Source organism: Saccopteryx leptura, chromosome 1 (assembly GCF_036850995.1).
Source record: "Saccopteryx leptura isolate mSacLep1 chromosome 1, mSacLep1_pri_phased_curated, whole genome shotgun sequence".
Lineage (NCBI taxonomy): Eukaryota > Metazoa > Chordata > Mammalia > Chiroptera > Emballonuridae > Saccopteryx > Saccopteryx leptura.
The window spans coordinates 140,383,695-140,409,153 of NC_089503.1; the positions used below are offsets into that span (position 1 = coordinate 140,383,695).

The following is a 25,459-nucleotide window of genomic DNA, read 5'->3' on the forward strand; positions in this document are numbered from 1 at the left end:
AGGGATAGATAGGGACAGACAGACAGGAACAGAGAGAGATGAGAAGCATCAATAATCAGTTTTTCGTTGCGACACCTTAGTTGTTCACTGATTGCTTTCTCATATGTGCCTTGACCGCGGGCCTTCAGCAGACCGAGTAACCCCTTGCTTGAGCTGGTGACCTTGGGCTCAAGCTGGTGAGCTTTTTGCTCAAGCCAGATGAGCCCGCTCTCAAGCTGGCGACCTTGGGGTCTTGAACCTGGGTCTTCCACATCCCAGTCCGACGCTCTATCCACTGTGCCACCGCCTGGTCAGGCCATTTACATTTAATATAATTATTGACACTTGTGGGTTTCTTATTGCCATTTTATATATTGCTCTCTGATAGCTCTATATCTTGTTTGGTTCTTCTCTTTTGTTTTTCTGTCATTTACTTTTGTTTGTTTGTATTCTGTACTTCTTTCCTCTGTTTCTTCGTTTTTTTAGCCATGTGTTTCTGTAGTGGTGTTTTCAGGGGTGGTTACCATTAGGTAATAAAAAGGATATATATCATATTCATAGTAGAACATTATCTCATGAGTGCTTCTGCACTCCATCCTCCTTTGCTACTATTAATCTTTGTCCTCTCCCCTTTTTGTTTTTGTTGTCAGAGATTAATCTTGTTTTTATTGTGATCTTATTGGAGCTTTTACTTGTAACTTTGTTTTGTTTTGTTCTTTGTATCTGGTCAGATAACCCCTTTTAGTATTTCCTGAGGTGGGGGTTTTCTGGTGATAAATTCCCTCATCTTTTCTATATCTGTGAATGTTTTTATTTCCCCTTTGTATTTGAGGATAGCTTTGATGGATATAATATTCTTGGCTGGAAGTTCTTCTGTTTCAGTACTTTAAATAGTAGGATCCATTCTCTTTTGGCTTGTAGAGTTTCTGCTGAGAAATCTGGTGGTAGCCTAATAGGCCTTCCTTTATATGTTATATTCTTTTCCCTGGCTGCCTTGAGGATTTTTTCTTTGTCATTGGTTTGTTATAATTTCATTACGATGTGTCTTGGAGTGGGTCTGTTTGGGTTAAGGTAACTCAGTGTTCTGTTTACTTCTTGGATTCGAGGCTCTAATTCTTTCCACAAGCTTGGGAAGTTCTCATTGATTGAATATGTTCTCCATTCCATTTTCTCTCTCTTTTCCTTCTGATATACCCATTATTCTTATATTGCTCTCTCTGATGGAGTCAGACAATTCCTGTAAGGCTTTCTCATTTTTTTTAAATTTGTGATTCCTTTCCCCTTCTCCTTGTAGTATCTCTAGTTGTCTGTCTTCTATGTCACTAATTCTCTCCTGTTCTATTAGCTAAGCTTGTAACCTCATTTTTCAGTTCATTTATTGAATTTTCATCTTTGTTTGGTACCATTTTTTTGTAGTTTTTTTTTTTGGTACCTTTTTTGTAGTTTCAATTTCCTTGGTGAAGTATTCTTTTTGTTCATTGAATTGTTTTTTGTTTTTTGTTTTGGGTTTTTTTGGTGTTTTTTTTTCTGAAGTTGGAAATGGGGAGGCAGTCAGACAGACTCCTGCATGCGTCGAACCGGGATCCACCCGGCATGCCCACCAGGGGGCGATGCTCCGCCCATCTGGGCCGTTGCTCTGTTGCAACCAGCGCCATTCTAGCTCCTGAGGCAGAGGCCACAGAGCCATCCTGAGCACCTGGACCAACTTTGCTCCAGTGGAGCCTTGGCTGCAGGAGGGGAAGAGAGAGACAGAGAGGAAGGAGAGGGGGAGGGGTGGAGAAGCAGATGGGCACTTCTCCTGTGTGCCCTGGCTGGGAATCAAACCCAGGACTCCTGAACGCCAGGCCGACGCTCTACCACTGAGCCAACCGGCCAGGGCCAAGAGATAATTTTAAAAGTAAAATAGAAATGGAAAAAGTACAGTGAAAAAAATGAAAATTCTATAATAATTGGAACAAAAACTACAGAGAACAGGGAGCAAGAACTGAGGAAAAATGACAAAAGAGATTAAAAAATGAAGTAAAAAAACACGCAAAATACCACAAAGTAAAATATGAATCCAAAATAAAATAATTTGTTGATAAATGACAATCAAATGAGAGAAAAAGAAAAAGAGAGAAAAAAAGAAAAAGAAAGAAAGGTAAAGGTTTTGAAATGAAACCCTCATAAAAAAATAAGAATGAAAAATGTAACAACTATGGATAATGAAGTTCAAAAAGAAAAGGAAAGAATAAAAGGAAAGAAGATAAAATTACCAAAATGGAAAAAAAGAAGTTATAAAAAATGTAATTTTTTCCCCTGGTTTTGAGAGGTAGCTTCCTTTTTTTTTTTTTTTGACAGGTGGCGCTATACTACAGGTTTTGCCCCTGTGGGGCTCTTGAGCAGAGATTTGCTGTTGTGTCGCTATGGCAATGATGTAGGCTGGGCCTCAGTCCCATTAGTAGGCAGAGCTTGTTAGGGCTCAGAGGCTCTGACAATGGGAGTCTCAGTTAGTTTTCCAGGTGCCTCTCCCCACATCTCTCTCACCTGAGCTAGCAGCCTGGGGACTTAGCTGTGAGGTCCACCCCAGCCACTGCTTGCAGAGCAAGAGGCTCTAAGAGCAGCCAGGTCCTTCCTCCAGTAGTGTTCAAAACACAGTTCTGGGTAAGTCTGTGCCAACCAGAGCTGCCAGCAAGAGTAGGCAGGGCTGGGAGCCGATTGCATATCAAGTGCCTTTCTAAGGGCCTCCGGGCATGTCTCGTGTGCCTCAGCACTCGGCAGGTCTAATCTCCACAGGCTTCTTCTCCCTTGTGCACTGTTTGGTAGCCCTCAACAAGCCACATGTGTGCCCAGCCCCCATGACTTCAGCAGTGCACACAGAGGTTTGCTCCTGCCCACTTAGGTGGAGAGCACCTGTGATCTCAGTCAGAGCTGAAATGCAGGAATGCGCTTTGAAACCTGTATAGGCCCTGCGGAGGAACCCCGCCCGGACAGGTCCAGGCCTAGGTGTCCCGGCCCTTGTGCACTTCCCATGCTGTTGGTCGCAGAGCCGGTACTACACAAAGATGCTGGCAACAGCCCACGCAGATGTCCACCGCTGATAATCTCGGGTTATTACCTCCAGCCAGCAAGCACGCGTGCCCACTCCAGAGGTGCCAGGTGGAGCCACTCGCACACCGCCAGGAGCACACAAAACTGCCAGTGCTGGCACTGGCTCCCGCGGGCACCCCACACCAGTAACTTTTGTTGGAGTCTGCCACCCGTTCTCGCACAGTGTTCGCAATCTCAGGCCAAGCCACTGTGCTTTCTCCTCTGCTTGATCATCCACCCTATCCCAGCCTCTTCCCTCTGTCCCAGACCCTCCGTTTCTCTCTGTTCCAGGTGAAAGCAGCCCTTCCTAGATCAGTGAGGAAAGTGGAATACTCCGTTCTCCATCTTATTTCCTTCAGAGTGAATTATATATTCAGCCACCTTTTCGCCCAATCATACCTTTGTCTGGTGTGTGTATATTTCAGGTGCTCCTGAGATATTTTCTCTGTCTTTAGTTGTTGAATTTGTTGAAATTTCAAGGGGAGAGATTGGGAGCACCTCTCATGGCGCCATTTCTCTGACGTCACTCCATATAGTTATTTTTAATTGAATTTTTTATTGTTACAGAGTTCTTGCACTACCAAATCATGCCTGAGAATTCAAAGAAATAAGTGGTACAATGGACAGCCTGTCTACCCATTGTACAGTATATTAAAACATGACTCATGTGCATTTGATAATTTCCCAATCTATTAAAAAGTTCTAACGAGCTGGTTTTAAATCTCCTGCAGGTCTTCAGATTTCTAGTATATTATGCCATCTCAGCTCATTCCTCAATAACGTAACCTTCAACAAAATTTTGCTAGAAAAAAACGCATACTGTCCAGGGAAAATAGTGGCTCAAGGTCCAAGAGATTAGTTAAAGTTTTTGGTTCCCAAATGAAGTCGTCAGTTTAACCAAGAATCCCTTGTTTCTCACTTAATCATCCAGCCTCTCCTTGGCTTACTCACCCAAACACATCAGGCCTCCTGCCTGCCATCTCACATAATACCAAAGTTATTGCCCAGAAATGGTTGGCAGGTCCTGTCAGGATATCCCGTAACCCCCCCCCCCCAAGAGTCTGATTCCTGCATTGACACTTTTACACGAGCATTGAGTTTTGTGCATATGAGTTCACCTGAAAGAAACTTGCTCAGTTTATTAAAAAGTTATTTTCAATTTAAACTTAATTAGATAGTATCCCTTTGTATGTTACTTTAAACCAACAGATGCCTAATTTTTATTCTTTTTTCTGATTCTTCTTAGGATTGGTGGTTGCAGGGTTTTATTCAGAATGACTTTAGGAAGAGAAGTGATGTCTCCTCTTCAGTCAATGTCTTCCTATACTGCGGCTGGCAGAAATATTTTAAGATGGGATCTTTCACCAGAGCAAATTAAAACAAGAACTGAGGAGCTCATTGTACAGACCAAACAGGTGTACGATGCCATTGGAATGCTTAACCTTGAGGAAGTAACTTACAAGAACTGTTTGCAGGCACTAGCAGATGTAGAGGTGAAGTATATAGGTGAGTAGGATGCAATAGCACATCACTGTTTCATTTTGTGGGCGTTGGAAACCGGTTCATGTATTCTGTCTTGGCAATTTGTTTTCCAATTTTACAAGACATTGATTTTTACATAATGATTAATAAATTGCTTGGAATTAAATTAAGATTTACAATTTTTATTATGTTGGCAAAGGTGCTATAAAATGTACCTCTCATTACAGCTTCTTTCTGGAGAGCATTGGCAGTATATATGAAAATGTTTTAGAAGTTTAAATCCTGGCCTAGTAATTCCATTTCTGTGCATTTGCTCTAAGGATAATCAGATACAGTAAAAAATCTGTATAAATTCATGTATAAACAGGTACTCTATCATAATAAAAGCTTGGAAACAACCCCTGAGTATCAACTAATAGAATGACTAAATAAATTATGATACATTTACCCTCTGGAACACTGTGCAGTCATTAAAATTATGTTTAGAAGCAGTATTTAATGACATAGAAAAAAAGACATAGAAGGAAAACCAGTATACAGTTTTAATAATTTAATAACACAGATTTTAATAATGGTTAATATCTTGGGTGATGAGTTTACAGTTGATTTTTTACTTTTCTCTATTTTTAATTTTTCCTACACTTAAAATATATTACTTTTATTATGAGTGTTAGATGCTTTGAGTTATAAGAAATTAAAATTCACAGTAGTTACCTTTCTGGGTTGGCTGTATTCTGTAGGATAATTATGACTGAACAACCATGGCTGTGTATCCAGGCTTCATAAGAACGTAGTACTATATCTGTCAAACTGGTTATCATAAACATTAGTATGTCTTCTGGAATTAGGTAGGTTGTTCAGTATCCTCCACAGCACTAGTGACCTGGTTATTGCTTTATCCTCTCCAACCCCTCAACACCAAGAGTTCCCTACCACATGTCCTACCATAATGGGGACTTGGCTACATTCTCTGACCTCTGCTCTTTCAGTTTCTGCCTCAGCTACTAACTGCCTCACTCACAATAGCCACTGAACCTTGCTACAAGTCTTGTGTTTAAGCTTAATAAAAAAAATCTGATTGGTCTCTGTAGTTCAAGTCAAAAGGGATGGGTTGGTTCCCATTCGGCAGAGCTTTCCCAATAGGCAATTCCATATGCACTTCCCACTCTTTAGGTGGCTTGTCCTTGCTTCAGATACTCACTTCTTCAGTCACTTATGGCCAAGATGATGTGTCAGCCTGGTAACTTAGACACAACAAATATAAAAACTGCTGGGGAAATAACAAATGAAATATTTTTTAAAGAATTATCTTTTTCCCCAATACTTTCTTTTTTTTTTTTTTCTGAAGCTGGAAACAGGGAGAGACAGACAGACTCCCGCATGCGCCCGACCGGGATCCACCCGGCACGCCCACCAGGGGCGACGCTCTGCCCACCAGGGGGCGATGCTCTGCCCCTCCGGGACGTCGCTCTGCCGCGACCAGAGCCACTCTAGCGCCTGGGGCAGAGGCCAAGGAGCCATCCCCAGTGCCCGGGCCATCTTTGCTCCAATGGAGCCTTGGCTGCGGGAGGGGAAGAGAGAGACAGAGAGGAAGGAGGGGGGGGTGGAGAAGCAAATGGGCACTTCTCCTATGTGCCCTGGCCGGGAATCGAACCCGGGTCCCCGGCACACCAGGCCGACGCTCTACCGCTGAGCCAACCGGCCAGGGCCCAATACTTTCTTTCTTTTTTTTTTTAGCAAGATTCAGAGAGAGAGACAGAGAGAGACAGGAAGGGAATAAGAGAAGCATCAGCTCGTAGTTGTGGCACTTTAGTTCATTGATTGCTTCTCATATGTGCCTTGACTGGGGGACTCTAGCGGAGGCAGTGACTCCTTGCTCAAGTCAGTGACCATGGGCTTAAGCCAGCAACCTTGGGCTTCAAGTCAGCAACCTTTGGGCTCAAGACAGTGACCATAGCGTCATATCTATGATCCCACACTCAAGCCAGTGACTCTGCACTTAAGCTAGATGAGCTTGCACTCAAGCCCATGACCTTGAGGTTTTGAACCTGGGTCCTTAGAGTCCCAAGTCGATGCTCTATCCACTGTGCCACCACTTGGTCAGAAATCCCCAATAATACATCTTTTAGATATACTTTTAGTTTTATTATGTTTCTTCTTACTCCCCCATAAATTTATCTTTGTGGATTAATCATCCTTAGAATAGGCTAACTTCCCCTTATCTGTGTATGTTCTCAGAGTTCGTTCTGCCTCCAGCAAGAGCTATTAAAACCCCACTTGTCTAGTGTCAGGTACTGGACATCAGCATTGTTTATAGTTTGGCAGCCTGAGTGTAAGTGTGGTTTCAGGTCTTTGTGGCAAAGTAAGGAAGGAAATGGTTTCCAGTATTATTGTTTGTTTAAGAATATGTTTCTAATTTTAGATTTCTGTATTTTATGCTGCCCATTTAAGTTCCTGAGCAATTTTATCCCTCTTAATATCTTTTTGCGCTCATTTAAAAAAGTTAACAGAAATTATAAGTATACAGTCAATTATATCACTTAAGTGCTGTATTAAAATGTAAATGTTTCATTCTTTAATTAAGGTACATAAAATTATATACTAAATCAACTCCTAAAAAATAATTATCTAGTTTGATTTTTTAAAACACATTATGAATTTCCCTGGCCAGTTTGCTCAGTGGATGGAGCATTGACCCAGCATATTGCTGTCCCTGGTTCAATTCCTGGTCAGGGCACACAAGAGAAGTGGCCATCTGCTTCTCTCCCTGTCTCACTCTTCTTTTTCTCCCTCTTCCCCTCCTGCAGCCAGTGGCTTGATTGGTTTAAGCATCAGCTGGGCACTGAGGATAGCTCAGTTGGTCCAAGCATCAACCTCAGGTGCTAAAAATAGCTTGGTTGATTCCAGCATCAGCCCCGGATAGGGGTTGCTGTGTGGATCCCAGTCAAGGTGTATGTGGGAGTCTATGTCACTGTCTCCCCTGCTTTCACTTAAAAAAAACACGCATACATTATTAACTTATTTAGAATTTTTGGCTATTTCTTTATACCTTTATTTTTAACGACGATTTAAGAGAACTGATAAGAATAAGGTAGTTTGTCTAACTATACAGTTTCTTGGTATATATAGGATAGGTTTACTGTTTACCATATATTGCATGTGTAAACTTGACCTATTTACAATACCTTTATAAAGTACTATAGATAAAGTAAAAATGTGTTTATTGTCACAGCATAACCATACCCATCACTATAAACCATACTCATTTGGTTCTATAGTATGGGTTATTGACATATAGTATGAGTTATTTAATCGCCCAGTTAAAGTCAAAGTACAAGTACATGAAAAACTCAAGAACAAACTTTAATATGTGAAAATTAGAGTAGACTACATTAGCACCTTCATTTAACAGGAATATTATTATTCTCCCAATATTCAGCTCTTACTGGATGTGTCTGCTGAGTTTCCTAGGAATCTTCTGAACTTGTATGGGACTCTTTGTTTTTTTATGAATGTTTGCATTGGGGGAAGGTTTGTAATTTAGATTTAATTCTTTAATAAGTCTGTTGTAAAGGTTAAGAACTTCTCTTCTAAATAAAAGTAATCCTTCTAAATTGGTGTGCTTATTTTTAAACATCTTCGGTCTCTGCCCTTCCCCCAGCTTGCACTGTCTACTTCTGCAGTCCTCCACTGAGCTCTTCCCCTTGCCCCACCATCCTCAAAGGTCCAGCCTTCTCCATGAGCTGCTGCATAGTGCCCAGCCCTTGGCATTGCTGCCTTTGAGTTACTCTCCCATTTATTTGACAACTAAGCCACTCTGTCCTGTATTGTTTTTTATCCTTTATGTGCTGTTCCCCACCCCCATCCCCAGATTATAAAATGCCTCAGTGTGAGAACTAGGTCTATCTTTCTATACTCCCAGCTAGAAAATTACACCCAGAGCATACTTAATAAGTGCTCAGTGCACACCCTTATTGCTCCGAATAATGCCGCTGGGACTGCAAAGCCCTGTATTAAGTGCTGCTTTTGATAGGCTTAGGAACTTTTACAGAAAGTATAAAATGAAAAACTTGTATCAGGATAATCATTCATCTAGATAGGAGGTATGTTTCTTAATACTGACTGACGAGTCCTTACAGTTTTCTCCTCTATTAACAGTGGAACGAACCATGCTAGACTTTCCTCAGCATGTCTCCTCTGACAAAGAAGTGCGGGCAGCAAGTACAGAAGCGGACAAAAGACTTTCTCGTTTTGATATTGAGATGAGCATGAGAGAAGACATATTTCTGAGAATTGTTTATTTACAGGTAAATGATGTTATGAATTCTTTTAAAAGGAAAATAATCTACAATAAAAAGTAAAAACCTTTGACCCGCAATAAAAAGTTACTTCCCTTTTCTCCTCCCCCAACCCCTAGCAACTGCCAATCTGCTTTCTGTCTCTATGGATTTGCCTACTCTGATTATATCATGCAAATAGAATCATACAGACAGATGGTCACTAGCCTTAGTGTGGTGATCACATCATAAATGTCGTATCACTATGTTGTATACCAGAAACTAATATATTATATGCTAACTATACTTCAATTAAAAACATTTTTATGGTATTTCAATCTTAATGTTATTAATTGAGTCTAATGTCTTTGTTACGATTCTACCTTCTCTGATTCATATGAATGTTATCAGGATATGGGAGGTTTGTCACTTTAGATTTTTTTTGTTATACCTTTAAATTTTGTATATATTGTGGACTGACCCCGCTAAGTCCAGGCACAAATTGTTGCCTGTATAGTGACTAGACAGTAGACTAGCTCCACATAGTGACCTGTTGAACTCCAGCACAGTTTTCAGATTTGTATATCCACTAGGTCTGGTTCACTTCAGGATTTTACTGTAGTCATTTATAGTGGTTTCAGATTTGGTCCCATGTTTCCCCTTCTAATGGAGTCGTTACTCTCATCCATATGGCTTACTGTGGGACATTGTTAGGAGCTTTTACAATGTCTGTTAAGGCTACAGCAGAATAATAATAATAAAAAAACTGCGGTGTTTGTTTATGCACTGGAGCTTATTTGGTAAATTTAGTTACCTTTAAATACCTTCTTTGACAAATAATTATGTTTATTTGGGCAGTGTTTTTGTAAAATTTAGAACTATCAGTATCAGTTTTCTGCTAGAATTGGACACTTTAATAAATGGTGAATCTCCTTTTCCAGTTCTGATAAAGGTTTCTCAATTGTTGGCTAATAAGCCAGCAAAGATAAAAAAGGTTTAACAGATACTCTTTCCAGCCAGACTGGTGAGAAAACAAGTCCAGTGTCTCCATTTTAAAATGATGTAGACATATAATACGTTCTTCCCGTGGCCTGCTTGGTAGTAAGTGCAGAAGAGGGTTCTTTAGTGAGATAGAGTCTGGATTATGTGAGCTACATTGGGAAATACAGGTATCTGTTGTAATATTAGTTATATGTTTTTAGAGCTGTGGGCTTTGGTCCTGCCAGTTCATCTTAGCCAGTTAGTGATTTAAACAGGAGAGTCTTACCGTTACAGTGTAAATGAATAGATCCTGGGATTTAGTATTGTAATGTACTCTTAAACAGTCATGGAGACCTAGTGCCAAAATAAAATACAAGAACCTGTTTCTTAAAACCATGGCAGAAAAAAAAGAGAGAGAGAGGAGGAGGAAGGAGGAAGGGAAACAAGGAAAGAGGAAAGGGGAAAGAAAGGGGGGAAAGGGGGATGGAAGAAAACCATGTCCCAAATTCAGCATGGTAGTGGTGATTCCCATTGCTTACCAAGCCTTCTGCCATTTTGAAGTGTATTGAGTCCAATCATTGGTCAAAATAAATACTTCTGACTCTTGTACCTTTGTCAAGCTCTTAAAAGCCTAAGGGCACCGTACAAAGCATCAACTACCTTGCATTAGTTTCCTCTCTAGACAGGTACCCCTCTTTTGTGCTTCCCAGGTACTTACCTTTCTTTTTATTTACCACATGATAGACATTATTTGCTAACATATCTTTTCTTTTCCATGTGAGTTAGAGCACCTCAATGATATTCATCTTTGTTTTCTTGGTACCTGGCGTAAATAGACTCAGTAAATGTATGTCAGATGGATCTGAACTAGCTCCAATTAAAATGTGTCTTCAGGCCTGTTGGTTCCCCTCTCCCAGTGCCTTCTTTCTGCCTGTGAACCTGGTGATGGTATATTGAGCTAAAACAGTCAGCAGGCACACATTTCGGCAGCCCATCTATCCGGAATTTAGACAGTTGCCTAAGCATGTCCTCTTCATAATAATAGGATAAAAACCTAACAGTGAATGTACTGACTGAAAAATAGGACCAGAAAAAACTGCAAATGTGGCACATTTAATTAAACAAGTTATACCTTTGTGTAAGCTTTTGCAATAATACGATCTGTATTACCATACTCTTGTCTTATATTTCTCTAGCATATTTAAAGTTTATGAATCAGTTTCTCTAAGTGATATTCAGAGGAGTGTACTAGGTTAATCCTCTGAGTTCTTTTAATAATATTGTAATTTCTACTTTGTATACACAGTACAAAAATCCCACTTAAATAAATTTTTATTTACATATTTTACTAATTAGAAATGTGAAGGTCTTGTGAAGTAAAGGACAAAATGTCATGGGACAGAACAGGAGGATTTCAGGAAAATTAAGAAAAATTTTCACCTTTTTATTATGAAATACCAAAGAATTGTGATTTAAAAATGGTAATGTAGTTGTATGGCATATTGGCCAAAGAACTAAACTAAGAATTTGAAGAATTTATTTCTACCCCTATTTTTACCATTAAATAGTTGTGTGACCTTTGGAAACTCATTTACCTCCAGTCTGTAAAATGAGTATGCATGATACGAACATATGTATAAGAGTGTGTGCATGTGTATGTGCGTGCGTGTTCACACTTAAACAAAAACTCTTTGTTACAGGAGGAAGTTAAGGGGGAACTAACTCTTGTCACCGCAGAGATTTAAAAAGAGCTCTGTTGTCAGGTTATATATATTTGAAAATTACTTTAAAGAACTTTATCCCCCTTGCACCCTCCTACTCCTAAAGAGGAGAAACTTCACCCCAGACGGTCTGAGACAGGGTTCTGATTCAAGTGCATTAAGTTCTTGCTCAGGAAGGAAAGTGCAGCTGCAGCAGGGCGGTCTAGAAGTGTAGACCGATTTCCTCTTAGAAAATCCTTGGGCTGTAATTCTGACCTTGCCTGGCGCAGGTATAAGGGAGAATATTATGATCTTCTCATAATGTCAGGAATGTGCTTCAGAAGCACATTTTAGAAGTGCCTTACTCCTACCAGAGAACTCCGGAGATTTCCCAAGACCTCTGAGTCTGACTGGCAAAGGGGGTCAGGTTACAACTGAGTCAGATTTTTGTTGTGTCATTTTTTGTGGCAAGGTACATATTTCAGTAACAGTCATATTTTCTAGGCCTAATTCAGGAATGATTTTTCTCAAAACATCCTTCCACCTGTTTACACTTGTATCACCCATTTGGAGGTTAAGTAGTTTTACCAAACCTAGACCGTGAATTTGGAGTTTAGTATGCTGAATATATTGCCAAGCTTTCTGAAGTAGCAGCCCAGACTTAGCAAGTACAGGCACACCTGATGTGAAAGTCCATCCTGAGTGTGGAGTAATTCTGTTCACATCAGTTGGTGAGACTGGCGATGGGCCTCTGTCCTACCCCAGGAATAAATGTGACCGGGTGAACCCCCAGCACCCAAGTACCCACACTGCTGTCCCTGTGTGCCTGGCTCCTCTCCTGGCTTACTGCCCTGCCAGGGAAGGCCCTCACTCTCCACCTCTACCTGCTCACTTGGGTCCTTCACAACTTATCCAGCTCTTGCAGGTCCTTCTCTTGAGTGATTTTTTTCCTCTTCCCCCACTGCACAGCTCCTGCCTACGTTCTCCCTAACCTTATAACTTCCGGGATTGCCATGCCCCACACCTCAGGACAGACTTCCTGGCACTGGTCAATCCAGCTGTGATCAGCTTGGTTAATCATCACATCCACGAAAACGCTGCAATTTGAACTGCTAGCCATCCCTGAGGGAACCAGCTCATAGCCGTTATCAGCCATGCTGAGTTTCCTCCCATTGCGGACACCTGCTGCTGAGATCCCAGGGTGTGCCAAACCAGCCAGAGAGGGTTCCAACTCCAGTCATGCCAGCAGGCTCAGAAATGCTCCACAGACGTAAAAGGAGGTTATAATGGAAAAAATGACTCTAATTATTCTCTGCCTCCCCTGAGAATAAAGTCAGAGGAAACTGTGAGTAATGTATGCACAAGTGCTTTACTACTGTGACATAGCATTTCTTTACTGGTAGGCAAGGTGAGATACAGATTGTTGTACCCTCAGAGTACAACTGTATTTATCTGCTTCATGTAAAAAGTTCCTGGCCAGGTAGCCCAGTTGGTTGGAGCATTGTCACAATATGTCAAGTTGTAGGTTTGATCTCTGGTCAGGGCACATACAAGAATCAACCAATGGCCTGACCTTTGGTGGCGCAGTGGATAAAGTGTTGACCTGGAACACTGAGGTTGCCAGTTCAAAACCCTGGGCTTGCTTGGTCAAGGCACATATGAGAATTGATGCTTCCTGCTCCTCCTCCCCTTTTCTCTCTCTCTCTCCTCTCTAAAATGAATAAATAAAATCTTTAAAAAATAAAAAAGAATCAGCCAACGAATACATAGATAAGTGGACCAACAAATTGATGTTTTTTCTCTCTCTAAGGTTCAATCAATAAAAGAAATTTTTAAATGAAAAAATTACAGAATTATTGCAGCAAGAGCCTTGTGCCAACAATCTAAAAGGCTGACTCTAAAGCTAAGATCTAATTAGTTCTTTTAAAGATCTAATTAGTTGGGCTGGACCAGGTGGCAGCACAGTGGATAGAGCATTGACCTGGGACACTGAGGACCCAGGTTCAAAACCCCGAGGTCACCAGCTAGAGCAAGGGTCTCAAACTCAACTCAGCATGTGGGCCGCAGAGCAAGATTACAGCCGTTTGGCAGGCCGCACTAGGTCTACAAAAGGCAACTGTTACGCAACACTTTTCTCACTGCAGTTGAAAACAAAAAAAATCAGTACAACAAGCACAATCGTACATGCAGTTTACTCAGTGTCACAAAACGACCAGAAACTGTAGTTCGCATCACAACTGCTGTTTACTAAGCTAATATCTAGCTAGGATGCTAGAGAAATGAAAAATACAAGTAGGCCCCTAGGTTTACTTAATTTTATCCAAAATATTTTGAACTTCGTGGATTAGTCTGTGGGCCGCACAAAATTGTTCGGCGGGCCGCATGCGGCCCACAGGCCACAAGTTTGAGACCCCTGAGCTAGAGCGTGGGATCATAGACATGACCCCATGGTCACTGGCTTGAGCCCAAAGGTTGCTGGCTTGAAGCCCAAAGTTGCTGGCTTGAGCAAGGGGTCACTGGCTCAGCTGGAGCCCCCTGTTCAATGCACATATGAGAAAGGAATCAGTGAACTACTAAAGTGCCATAACTAGGAGTTGCTGCTTCTCATCTCTTTCCCTTCCTGTTTGTCTCTCGCTAAAAAAAAAAAAAAAAATCTAATTAGTTGGGAAAATATAAAGTTCAGGCCTGGGTCTTTCATGGAGAGAGTGCAACCAGAGGTCTCTAAGGCTCTTGAGACAGAGGTCCCTCATTGACTTTCAACCAAATTGAATCTATTACTCCCCTGTCTAGAGTTCATTTCCTCCCAGGGACCACAAACTGATCAGCCTTCCTGATGTGCTATTTATATTCAGCCACCTGTTTTGAAGAAACGTCTGGTATTTCTCTACCTAGCTATGGCCAGGGAAATGTTTTCTTTTCCTTCAGGGCCCTTTGTTCTCTTGAGCAAGGTTAAAACATACCATCCAGTGTCCTTCCTCTGTGCGCCATGCTGACTCATTTTCCCCAAATACTTGTTCAGACCCAGCTTGCTGTTGTCCCCTGATCTTGCTTGCCAAATGACAGTAGGCATTTTTAAAGTGTTGGAAGCCTTTGGCTGAGGTTTTTATACAAATGTCCATTTTTGGTATGTTGGCAAAAGAGTCCCACTCTCCATTTGTGTGGAATTGGCCCTTTATTTTTATGCCTGCCTCTCAAGTGGAACTAGGTTAGCAAATGATAGAAAATTAAATCCAGATGATATGTGATAAGGATTATATTTTATGAAAAAGATCACTCAGTCATGAAGAATGCTCAGAATGAGATTATGCAAATGTTTCTATTATCACACTTTCAAATGGTACAGGCACTCTTTTTTGTTTTGGGGGGGCAGTTACTGGCACTGTTGATTCTGATGCAGGGAAAGGCACTTCTGGTTAGCTTTTTATTTATTTAATTTTTCTGTTTTAAATGAGCAGAGGCTCACTAAAGCGTAAAAGAAATTAGGTCCTCAGAAGGGGCTGCCTCATAATAGTCTATGTGCTTCATAGCCCAACAGAGAAGAAGAATAAATTTGCTTTGGCCTGTAGTTTACAATTTACCCAGACACTGTTGTAACCAAATGGTTATCTGACTCTTTAATTTAAGGAAACCTGCGATTTGGGAAAGATAAAGCCTGAAGCCCGACGATACTTAGAAAAGTCAGTTAAAATGGGGAAAAGGAACGGGCTCCATCTTCCAGAACAAGTACAAAATGTGAGTTTATGTTTGCTTTTCTTAGTGGGAGAAAAGAAGAATAAATAAAATGAAATGCAACAACAAAAACAGGAAATAGGGAAACACATTTTAAATATGGAAAATAATGCATAATAGTCCATTTACAATGTATTTGATGGTTTTAAATTCTGTAACTCCTATTCCCCTCATGGTGACTGAGGAACAACTGATAGTTTAATTTGTCTTTAACTCTGTCCAAATTTTATTTGTTTCATGTGTGCTGGGCTTGTTTTCTCTGCTCTATCTTCATTCCCTGATACCTAGTCACAGGCCTTAAAAGTTGATTTGTATTTTCATTCCCTTGGTCTTACAGAGGTAGGGCACTGGTATTAAAATCCTTCCAATGGAGAGGTTTAAAATCAGCACTTTGAAATGGAATACCCTGTGATTAATACGTGTCTCTTAAATGTGGAGAGATTAGCTGCTGAAAACTGCTTCTAAAACTTTTTCTTTTGTCTAATGTCAGTCAGATCTTCCAATTTCAGAAATAAACTCAGCTATAGAATTAACTCATTCCTTGGAAAAGAAAAAATACCCATGATTTATTTCTAGGTGGTTCCTCTAGGCAGCAGAACTAGAAACAAGTTTGAAAGAAATCCAGACCATGAACAACTAAGGTGCCACAACTATGAGTTGATGCTTCTCATCTCTCTCCCTTCCTGTCTGTCCCTGTCTGTGCCTCTCTCTCCCTCACAAAAACAAACAAAAACACCAGACCAAGTGATGTTGGCATGGTAGACATACCTGAAGGCACCACTGAGATATGGGCACCTTTCTCCTACCTAAATGCCCTGTGAACGCCTTGTATTCTCCTCATCCTAGCTACAGGAGAAATGTGGCTGATCTCACTTGTCTGACTTGCCTTCCAATCATCAATTCTGTTCGATGCATAAACACTGTGTTAGTTAGAATGTGTTTGATTCCATCTAACGACAACAGAGGAGATTTACTTGCTTGTATAACTGGAAGGTCCAGAGGTAGTTAGGCTTCATGGGCTAGCTAGTTTGATCCAGATGCTCAGTGTTATCACTGGCCACCTGATTTTTCTATTCCTCTACTCTGTCTTCTTCATGGTTACTGCTCTCCAAAAGTGGCTCATGTTATTTCTTTCTTTTTTTAAGTGAAGGAGAGAAAGAGAGAGGGACAAGCAGAGTCAGAGAGGAAAGGAGAGAGATGAAAAGCATCAACTCATAGTTGCAGCAATTTAATAGTTCATTGATTGCTTTCTCATACATGCCTTGACCCCAGGGGCTTCAGCTGAGCCAGTGACCCCTTGCTCAATCCAGAGACCTTGGACTCAAGCTTGTGACGTTTGAGCTCAAGCCAGTGACCATGGGTCCATTTCTGTGATCCCACGCTTAAGCTGGTCAGTCCGCGCTCAAGGTGGTAAGCCTGTGTTCAAGTTGGATGAGCCCGCACTTAAACTGGTGACTGCAGGGTTTCAAACCTAGGTCCTTAGAGTCCCAGGCCGATTCTCTATGCACTGAACCACTGCCTGGTTAGGCTGGCTCCTGTTATTTCTAAAATGGCTGCAAATTTAAAGACCCCATGAAATGCCAGTGGCCAAGGCCAGGCAGATCCACATTGGATTCGGGCAGACGGTACAGAAACTATGGAGCCAGAAAGCATTGGGCCATTTCATTTAATAAAGTCTCACAATGGTGGACAAGCACACAGCCAGGGGAAGACAAACAGCAAGAATGGCCCCTCACAATGGCAGGCAGTCAATCTGCCACCAACAATCCCCCATCTCTCTCTTGCGCAAGCACCCATAGCCTTACATAGGCTATACACACGTGGTGTAGTCATACACTCATGTACTCACGTACCATCAGGCAAAGGGCTTGCAGCCGGTAAACCAATGAGCAAGCCTAACACAGCTGCCCCACACCCCACCATCTAAAAAGACACGGAGATGCCTCCATCAAACCTCCCTTTATGTCTTTGTGGCCCAGATCAGATCATATGAATCATTCTGAGTCCCCCTTGAATTGGGGAATGGCAGGCCAGGTTATCTGAACCATTCACTACTGTGGTGCAGATGGGATTACCTAACTGGTGCAGAGGTCACACCCCTGGAACTTCAGATAAAATCAGGTCCCACTCAAACTGCATGACTGCTGTAGAGTATGGAGAAAGTGAATGGGAACTTGGGGAGACACCAGAATGTCCAAAAATGACACTGTATGTGTCAAATTTAAGTTCATCAGAATTACCTGGACAGCTTGTTAAAACTCTGATTATGGGAACCCATCTCTGAGAGTTTGTGTTTCAGTAGACCTGGTGTGAGTCTCAAGAATTTGCATTTCTAACAGATTCCCAGGTGATGTTGATACTTCTGGTCAGGGCCACTCATTGAGAACCAGTGTGGTTTAAGTAAATTTCATTATATTACATTTTCAGAAAAGTGGAATAAATTAATAAAAATTAGTCCATGTTTTTCCTTGTGGTTCCATTCATATTGCTTCCTTTGATCTCCCTCCTAATTCTTTTTAGAGAAACTTTGGGGCTCATAAATCACATTTGTTTGCAAATGCTCTATAAAACTAAGACATAACCTTTTTTTCTAAAGCAACCATAGAATTAATTATTCAGTTCTTATCTCTTAGCTTACTTCAGCACTAAGTACTCACTTACTAAATTAAAATTTTTAATTAGAAGAGATTCAGAATGTGATTATTATTAATAGGCTAACAGATTCATTCATGCACTCAGCAACTGGGTGTGTACTATGTGCTAGATTCTGCTTTGACTGCTCCCCCCTAAACTTACTTAGTTCTTGCAAATTTATGAAAATTTCTAACCCATCACCAAGATTGCCATTTTGTTCATGTTCCATATAGATACTCAGGGAGACAACACAGAAGAGTGCAGAAAGCTCTTTAATAGAGCACATCTCTAAGAAAGTACTTCCTCAGGGTACAGAAGTCAGTCTTCATATAAAAGTGAAACTTTCTTGACTAATGGCAATGAAAATAAAAGATTCATTTAAGTCTGACCTATGGTAGCATAGTAGATAAAGCATCGACCTGGAATGCTGAGGTCATTGGTTTGAAACCCTGGGCTTGCCTGGTCAAGGCACAAACGAGAAGCAACTGCTATGAGTTGATGCTTCTGTCTCCTCACCCCTCTTTCTCTCACTCTCTCCCTTTTTTCTAAAATGAATAAATTTTTTTAAAAAAATTCATTAATTGTTAATGTCCTGTATTTGTATCTTTGTTTCAGGAAATTAAAGCAATGAAGAAAAGAATGAGTGAGCTGTGCATTGACTTTAACAAAAACCTCAACGAGGATGATACCTTCCTTGTATTTTCCAAGGCTGACCTTGGTAAAGTTTTGTTATTTTTCTAGATTAAATCGTGTAATTTAGGCAGATAATGTCATCTCACAGTTTGCCAAATCAGAGTTTAAAAAGTTTTTTTAAAAAGATCCATACCCTTCTATAAGAACCCACCGGCTCTTCTGCAGAAAAGACGACCAAACCATGCCTAGATTATAGGCTAATAAGACTGTATCCTGTTTCTAGGGACAGTCCTGAGAGGATTAAATGATCTTTCTTGGTTAACTTATGCTGTTGTTTAACAGCCTTTAGTGCCTTGGACATTTTTTTGCCTCACAATGTCTCCTACGTTGTAACTTAAACTAGTCTCTTCTTTTTCTGCTCTGGATCTTGCTTGGCTCATTTTGCCTGTTCTTCATCAAAACACCATCTGCACAAGTGCACTGAAGCCTATTCATATTTTGAATTAGCATCTTCTAAGACACCTGTTTTCAAACTACCACCCCCCATGATATTAAAAGAATTGTTATTATTTCACTTGAATTTTAATTACTCCACAAAATTCCTAGAGTTCTTAATGGCACTGTGCCAATGTTAAATTAACCAATAATGAGTGGAAAAAATGATATATGAGAGAATTTTTTGCAGGTGGTCTTCCTGATGATTTCATTGATAGTTTAGAAAAGACAGATGATGACAAGTATAAAGTGACCTTAAAATATCCACACTATTTTCCTGTCATGAAGAAATGTTGTATCCCAGAAACCAGAAGAAAGATGGAAATGGCTTTTAATACAAGATGCAAAGAGGTACTTATAAATGTTTGTCTTTTTGTTCGTTTGTTTTTAAGGAAGACTTTAATGAAAGGGTTTGCTTTGTTAACCAGTGTTGAACTCAACTTATAGACTAATATTCCAATTTGTGTGACCATTCTGCCTCCTAATTCCTCAGACCTAGAATATTTAGCCTTTTCCTTGCCCGTGACAACCTGCCTGGTATGGCCATAGGCTAGGCTATTTGAATAAAAATAGAATGGATTAAATAAGCTAAAAGTTGTATTCTTCTTTCAAGTTGATAGATAGTCTAGGGCTGGTGGGGCACCTGTCTCCTCAACAAGTGATTTTCAAGGGCATTTCAAGTGTCATCATTTCCCAGTCTGTTGGGAAATAGAGCAAATAAAGTGCAGAGCAAGTATCTTTAAGAAGAAGACTTGTAAATGACATATATATCTCAACTACATGAGCATTACATTCACCCAAATTCCGTTATATAGTCATATCTAGCTGCAGGGGAGGCTGAGAAATGGTTTTTAGTTGATAGCCATTTGCTCAACTGAGTGAGTTCTGTTACTAAAAGGAAGAATTAGAAATGTATTTTAAGAGTCAACTAGCCAGCTGCACACACTGTCTAGCCAGGTGACCATGGGCACCTTTTCCCCCATTCACCATGTGTAAGATCCCAACCAGTTACTGCCTTGAGCTCAAAGATTAGGCTCTCTGGGTGGAATACAGTCCTCCCAGTAGTTGTGTCTCATGATCTAGCAACCTACTGAAGGGAAGACAAGTTGTTTGGCCCACTAACCCCCAACACACACACCCAATGGTAGAATAGGAACAGAACAACCATAATAATAACTCCCATTTGGAAAAGGAAAGAATGAGAATCATAGCAAGCCCATGCCAACTTTCAGAAACAGTTTGGTAGGAATCTGAGGATTCTGTGTCTGGGCAGTTCCTGGGATAGCCCACTGGTCTTACTTGGGTCTCCTTTCAGGCAGGAATTCCTTTAACAATTTTACTCTTTGGCCTCTGCTTTTGCCTGCAGGGAATTCTTTGTTGTCCATTACCCTCCATGACCATATTCTTGGTGGCTGCTCGCATAGATTCCTGCTGATGCCAGTTGGAAGCCTGAGAGTTGCTTTAGGATTTAAATAATCATAAGCTTTTGTAGGTCAGACTTATGATTATCTTTGGTAATAAAATCCAATAAAAACCTTAGTAAATTTTCTGTTTACTTTCAGTCACATTCATGTTAAAATAACTATACCCAAATATCACTTTTGGTCATAGATCTTTTTTTTTTAATTAAGAAAATAGTTTATTTATTGATTTTAGAGAGAGAAGAGAGAGAAAGACAGGAGAGAGTGAGAAGCAGGAAATATCAACTCATAGCAGTTGCTCCTCGTATGTGCCTTGACTGGGCAAGTCTGGGATCTCAAATGGCGACCTCTGCATTCCAGGTTAACATTTTATCTACTGCGCCACCACAAGTCAGGCTTGGTCATAGTTCTTAAATCTATCAAGTGTTTTCTTATATATGAATTTCTATATCAGGTCCCTCCTGCTCTTTCTCAATTTACTGGTGTCTGAAACAGTAGGCTTGAGGAAGAAGACAACATTCTCAAACAAATCTCCTCAGTTCAATGACTCTGAGTGATAGTCTTTGCTGCTGACACTAGGACACAGTGGAATTGGCTTTTCTAGCCAACTGAAGCCCAAACTGTGGGCCAGTTAGCAAAACTTATTTCATTCTGTCTTTACAAATTGACCAAATTTTATTTAAGCTCATTTTTCTCGTCATTTTACAAAAGCAACAAATACACATTATTAGTTTTCTCAGACAATTCCTCTATAGCTAAGATTCAGAAGGTAATCAACCTGCCTTCCAGGTTACGACAAGCAACAGTTTTTACAAATGTGATCCTGGTGTAATGAGGATGGCCAGCTTCCCGCCCTGCAGTATCTGTGTCCTCACCCTCCATCCTGTGCACTCCTCATTTTTGTTACAGGAGCACCCCATGCCTAATGTCAGTCCCGTGGGGATTAGTATTTGCTTCAGCAACTACAAAAGTCAACCAAAAGCACAAAGATTCAAATAAATAAAAGTTATTTCTCTTCAGAAAGCATTAATGGTTACCAGGGGCTGAGGAGACTGTGAAGATTTATTCCTTTTTAAAAAAAAATTTATTGTGTTACATGGTTTCAAGTATCCAACTAATATAGCACCCTCTAGACACTGCATTGTATCCCCCCATGCCCCATGCAAAGTCTCTTTCCACCTCTGTTTCACCCCCTTTGCCCTCCTTGGGGAGTAATTCCTTAATGCTTGCCAAGTTTCTGTGTGCAGTGTTGGAAAAGTTTTGGAAACAGATAGTGTTAATGGTTGTACAACAGTTTGAATGTAATTTCTTAATGTAATTAGTGCCATGAAATTGTACACTTAAAAATAGTTAAGGCCCTGGCCAGTTGGCTCAGTGGAAGAGCGTTGGCCTGGCGTGCAGGAGTCCCGGGTTCGATTTCCAGCTAGGGCACACAGGAGAAGCGCCCATCTGCTTCTCCACCCCTCCCTCTGTCCTTCCTCTCTGTCTCTCTCTTCCCCTCCCGCAGCCAAGGCTCCATTGGAGCAAAGTTGGCCCGGGCGCTGAGGATGGCTTTATGGCCTCTGCCTCAGGCGCTAGAATGGCTCTGGTTGCAACAGAGCAACACCCCAGATGGGCAGAGCATCGCCCCCTGGTGGGCATGCCAGGTGGATCCTGGTTGGGCACATGTGGGAGTCTGACTGCCTCCCTGTTTTCAACTTCAGAAAAATACAAAAAATAATTAAATAAATAAAAATAGTTAAAATGGCATAGTTTATGTTATATATTTGACCACAATTTAGAAAAAAAAAATTTCTCTTGCAACTAACAGTACAGAGGCAAGTGGTGCAGAGCTGAAAGACAGCTCTTCCATCCTCAGTATGTGGCTTCCAGGGTCATTGTTGTCATCTTTGATCTACAGCATAAAGTCAAGCATCTGTAGAGAAATGAGACCGAAATTTCACTCATCACCTCATTCATATTCCCCTGTCCCATTGTGGACATGTGGCCACAGCTAGTTTTAAGGCAGTCTGGGATAGGTAGTCAGGTGATGATATATGTCCAGCGACATATCAGGGAATTCTAGTGCTAGGAGGAAGAATGGGGGAAGAGATATTGGGAGAGAATTGTCAGTCTGGAGAGAGGTCTAGGGGAAACTGAAAAAGGTGAAAGAAAAACTCAAGCCACTTAATTTTATTTTATTATTTTTTTAACAGAGACAGAGAGAGGGATAGATAGGGACAGACAGACAGGAATGGAGAGACATGAGAAGCATCAATTATTAGTTTTTTGTTGCAACACCTTAGCTGTTCATTGATTGCTTTCTCATATGTGCCTTGACCGCGGGCCTTCAGCAGACCAAATAACCCCTTGCTCGAGCCAGTGACCTTGGGTCCAAGCTGGCGAGCTTTCGAGCTTTGCTCAAACCAGATGAGCCCGCGCTCAAGCTGACGACCTGGGGGTCTCAAACCTGGGTCCTCCACATACCAGTCCAACACTCTATCCACTGTGCCACCGCCTGGTCAGACTCAAGCCACTTAATTTTAGAACCTGGAGTAGTATTATGCTATGTGTTCCTCTTACCCATATTTTCATTCTAATTTTAAAATAATAATATTATAACATAATTAGTGTTTCTCTTGTACCAACCACTTTCCAATGTACTTTACATATATTTTCATTTGAATCTTCATCGTCACCCTGTGATTTAGCTCCTTTCATTATCTATATCTTACAGTTAAGAAAACTGAGGCTTAGAAAGATTAAGGGACTTGTCAACAATCAGACAACTAGTGAATGGTAGAGTGAAATTTGGAACTCAGTCTGAACTTGGTGTGTGCTCTTCCTTAGAAACATGTCTGTAAATAATTTGCTGATTTAATCATGGGAGTAGTTTTTCTCTGACCTCAACATTTACTTTTATTGTTTAAAAACAATGTTATGCTAAGTGAAATAAGCCAGACACAAAAGAACAAATATTGTATGATTCCACGTACATGAGGTTCCTAGAGTAGTCGGATTCACAGAGACAGAGAGCAGGATGGTGGGTGCCAGGGGCTGGGGGAGGGGAATGGGATTTTGTGTTTAACAGGTACAGATTTTCATCTGGGGACGATGAGAAAGTCTGGAGATAAGGCAATATCATTACTGGTATTTTAATACAATAAAATATAGAAAATATTTGTAATAGTTTGAGAAAAGTTCTTGAAACATTTTTCAGTGTAGAGTTCCGTGGCACTAAATATATTCACATTATTGTCCAACCATCGCCACCATATATCTCCAAGGTTTATCCATGTTTTAGCATGTGTCAAAATTTCTTTCCTTTTTAAGACTGAATAATATTCCTTAGTGTGTATATTACCACATTTTATTTATCCATTTCCATTGATGGACATTTGGGTTGCTTTCACCACTTGGCTGTTATTAACATAATGCTGCAGGGCACATGGTTGTACAGCTATCTGTTTGAGTCCTTGCTTCTACTTTTTTGGTATCAATAACCAGAAGTGGAATTGCTGGATCATGTGGTGATTCTCTGTTTAATTTCTGTATTGAGGAATCCCAGTACTGTTTCCCACAGCAGCTGCACCATTTTATTGATACATTCCCATCAGTGATGTACAGAGATTCCAAATTTCACATCCTTATCAATGCTTATAATTTTCTGGATTTTTTAAATAGCCATACTAAAAGGTATGAAGTTAGAGTGGCAAATTTAGTGTTATGCATATGTTACCACAATGGGAAAACAATTAGGTACCAGTATTTGGTGCAGTTCTATCCATGAGACTAAATGTGGATTCACTATGGTCATTAAGAATATGTTTCACTCTAAGTTTACAATACCTCAAAGTTTACTAAGACTTCCTAACTATCTCCTGAGGTTTAAAAAGTCAATTATTTCAGAAATACAATTGGATGGTGAATCAAAAAACAAAGACTGTAACACAGAAATGAAATAATTTATTAGAAGTTGAGATGGTTGGCTGGTCCAAATGTAGTGAGTTATGTCAACTGATTGTTCGCAGTCAGTTACAGAAGTTGAGATGGTCTAAAAATGTTTGAAAGCTTTACCAGCCTAAAAATATATGTAATATATGTAATAATTCTTTTAGTGCTCTGGCTCTAATTAATTACTAATGTTTGTTTTTGTTGTTATTGTTTATTACTAGGAAAACACCAAAATTCTGCAGCAGCTGTTCCCACTGAGGGCCAAAGTAGCAAAACTACTCGGCTACAGCACACATGCTGATTTTGTCCTTGAAATGAACACTGCGAAATGTACAAGCCGTGTAACTGCCTTCCTAGGTTAAGTCTTTTTTTTTTAATTAGTTGTATATTTCCATTTTTATGACTGTTTTGCTACATGATACCAACTCAACAGAGGGCCTTAGACTCTAATATGCTTTTGACAATATCCTATTTTTTATTTATTCGAGAGAAATTTATTGCTAAGCTACAACATATTAAATACTGTGCCTGATTCTAAGGGCTGCTTATAAGGTAATATAAAATTATGTGCATCAAAACTATTATCTAATAGCTATATTCACATTTATCTAAAATCACATTCACTAATCTTATTAAAACTATGGTTCTTATGTCCATGACATTTAGTCATTGCTTTTCTTTTTCTTTCTTTCTTTCTTTCTTTCTTTCTTTCTTTCTTTCTTTCTTTCTTTCTTTCTTTCTTTCTTTCTTCTTTTTTTTTTTACAGAGACAGAGAGTGAATCAGAGAGAAGGATAGATAGGGACAGACAGACAGGAAGGGAGAGAGATGAGAAGCATCAATCATCAGTTCTTCATTGCACATTGCAACACCTTAGTTGTTCATTGATTGCTTTCTCATATGTGCCTTGACTGCGGGCCTTCAGCAGTCCAAGTAACCCCTTGCTGGAGCCAGCAACCTTGAGTTCAAGCTGGTGAGCTTTTGCTCAAACCAGATGAGCCCGTGCTCAAGCTGGCGACCTCAGGGTCTTGAACCTGGGTCCTCCACATCCCAGTCCGACACTCTATCCACTGGGCCACCTCCTGGTCAGGCTAGTCATTGCTTTTCTATCACTCTTCCCACCCCCAT

The 25,459-nt window shown here is 40.4% G+C and overlaps 1 protein-coding gene across 4 annotated transcripts in view; it reads left to right on the top strand.

Annotated features, from left to right (window-relative positions):
• The window catches only part of NLN (neurolysin), a 106,674-nt gene that overhangs the window by 39,131 nt on the left and 42,084 nt on the right, over positions 1–25,459 (top strand). For 3 of the 4 annotated variants that reach the window (XM_066375991.1, XM_066376017.1, XM_066375999.1), the window contains exons 2-7: positions 4,295–4,554; positions 8,689–8,837; positions 15,113–15,220; positions 18,467–18,569; positions 19,170–19,330; positions 24,555–24,690. In XM_066375991.1, the coding sequence (XP_066232088.1) occupies positions 4,295–4,554; positions 8,689–8,837; positions 15,113–15,220; positions 18,467–18,569; positions 19,170–19,330; positions 24,555–24,690 (917 nt within the window). The remainder of the gene's footprint in view (positions 1–4,294; positions 4,555–8,688; positions 8,838–15,112; positions 15,221–18,466; positions 18,570–19,169; positions 19,331–24,554; positions 24,691–25,459) is intronic. The other variant, XM_066376008.1, reaches the window with a different exon arrangement.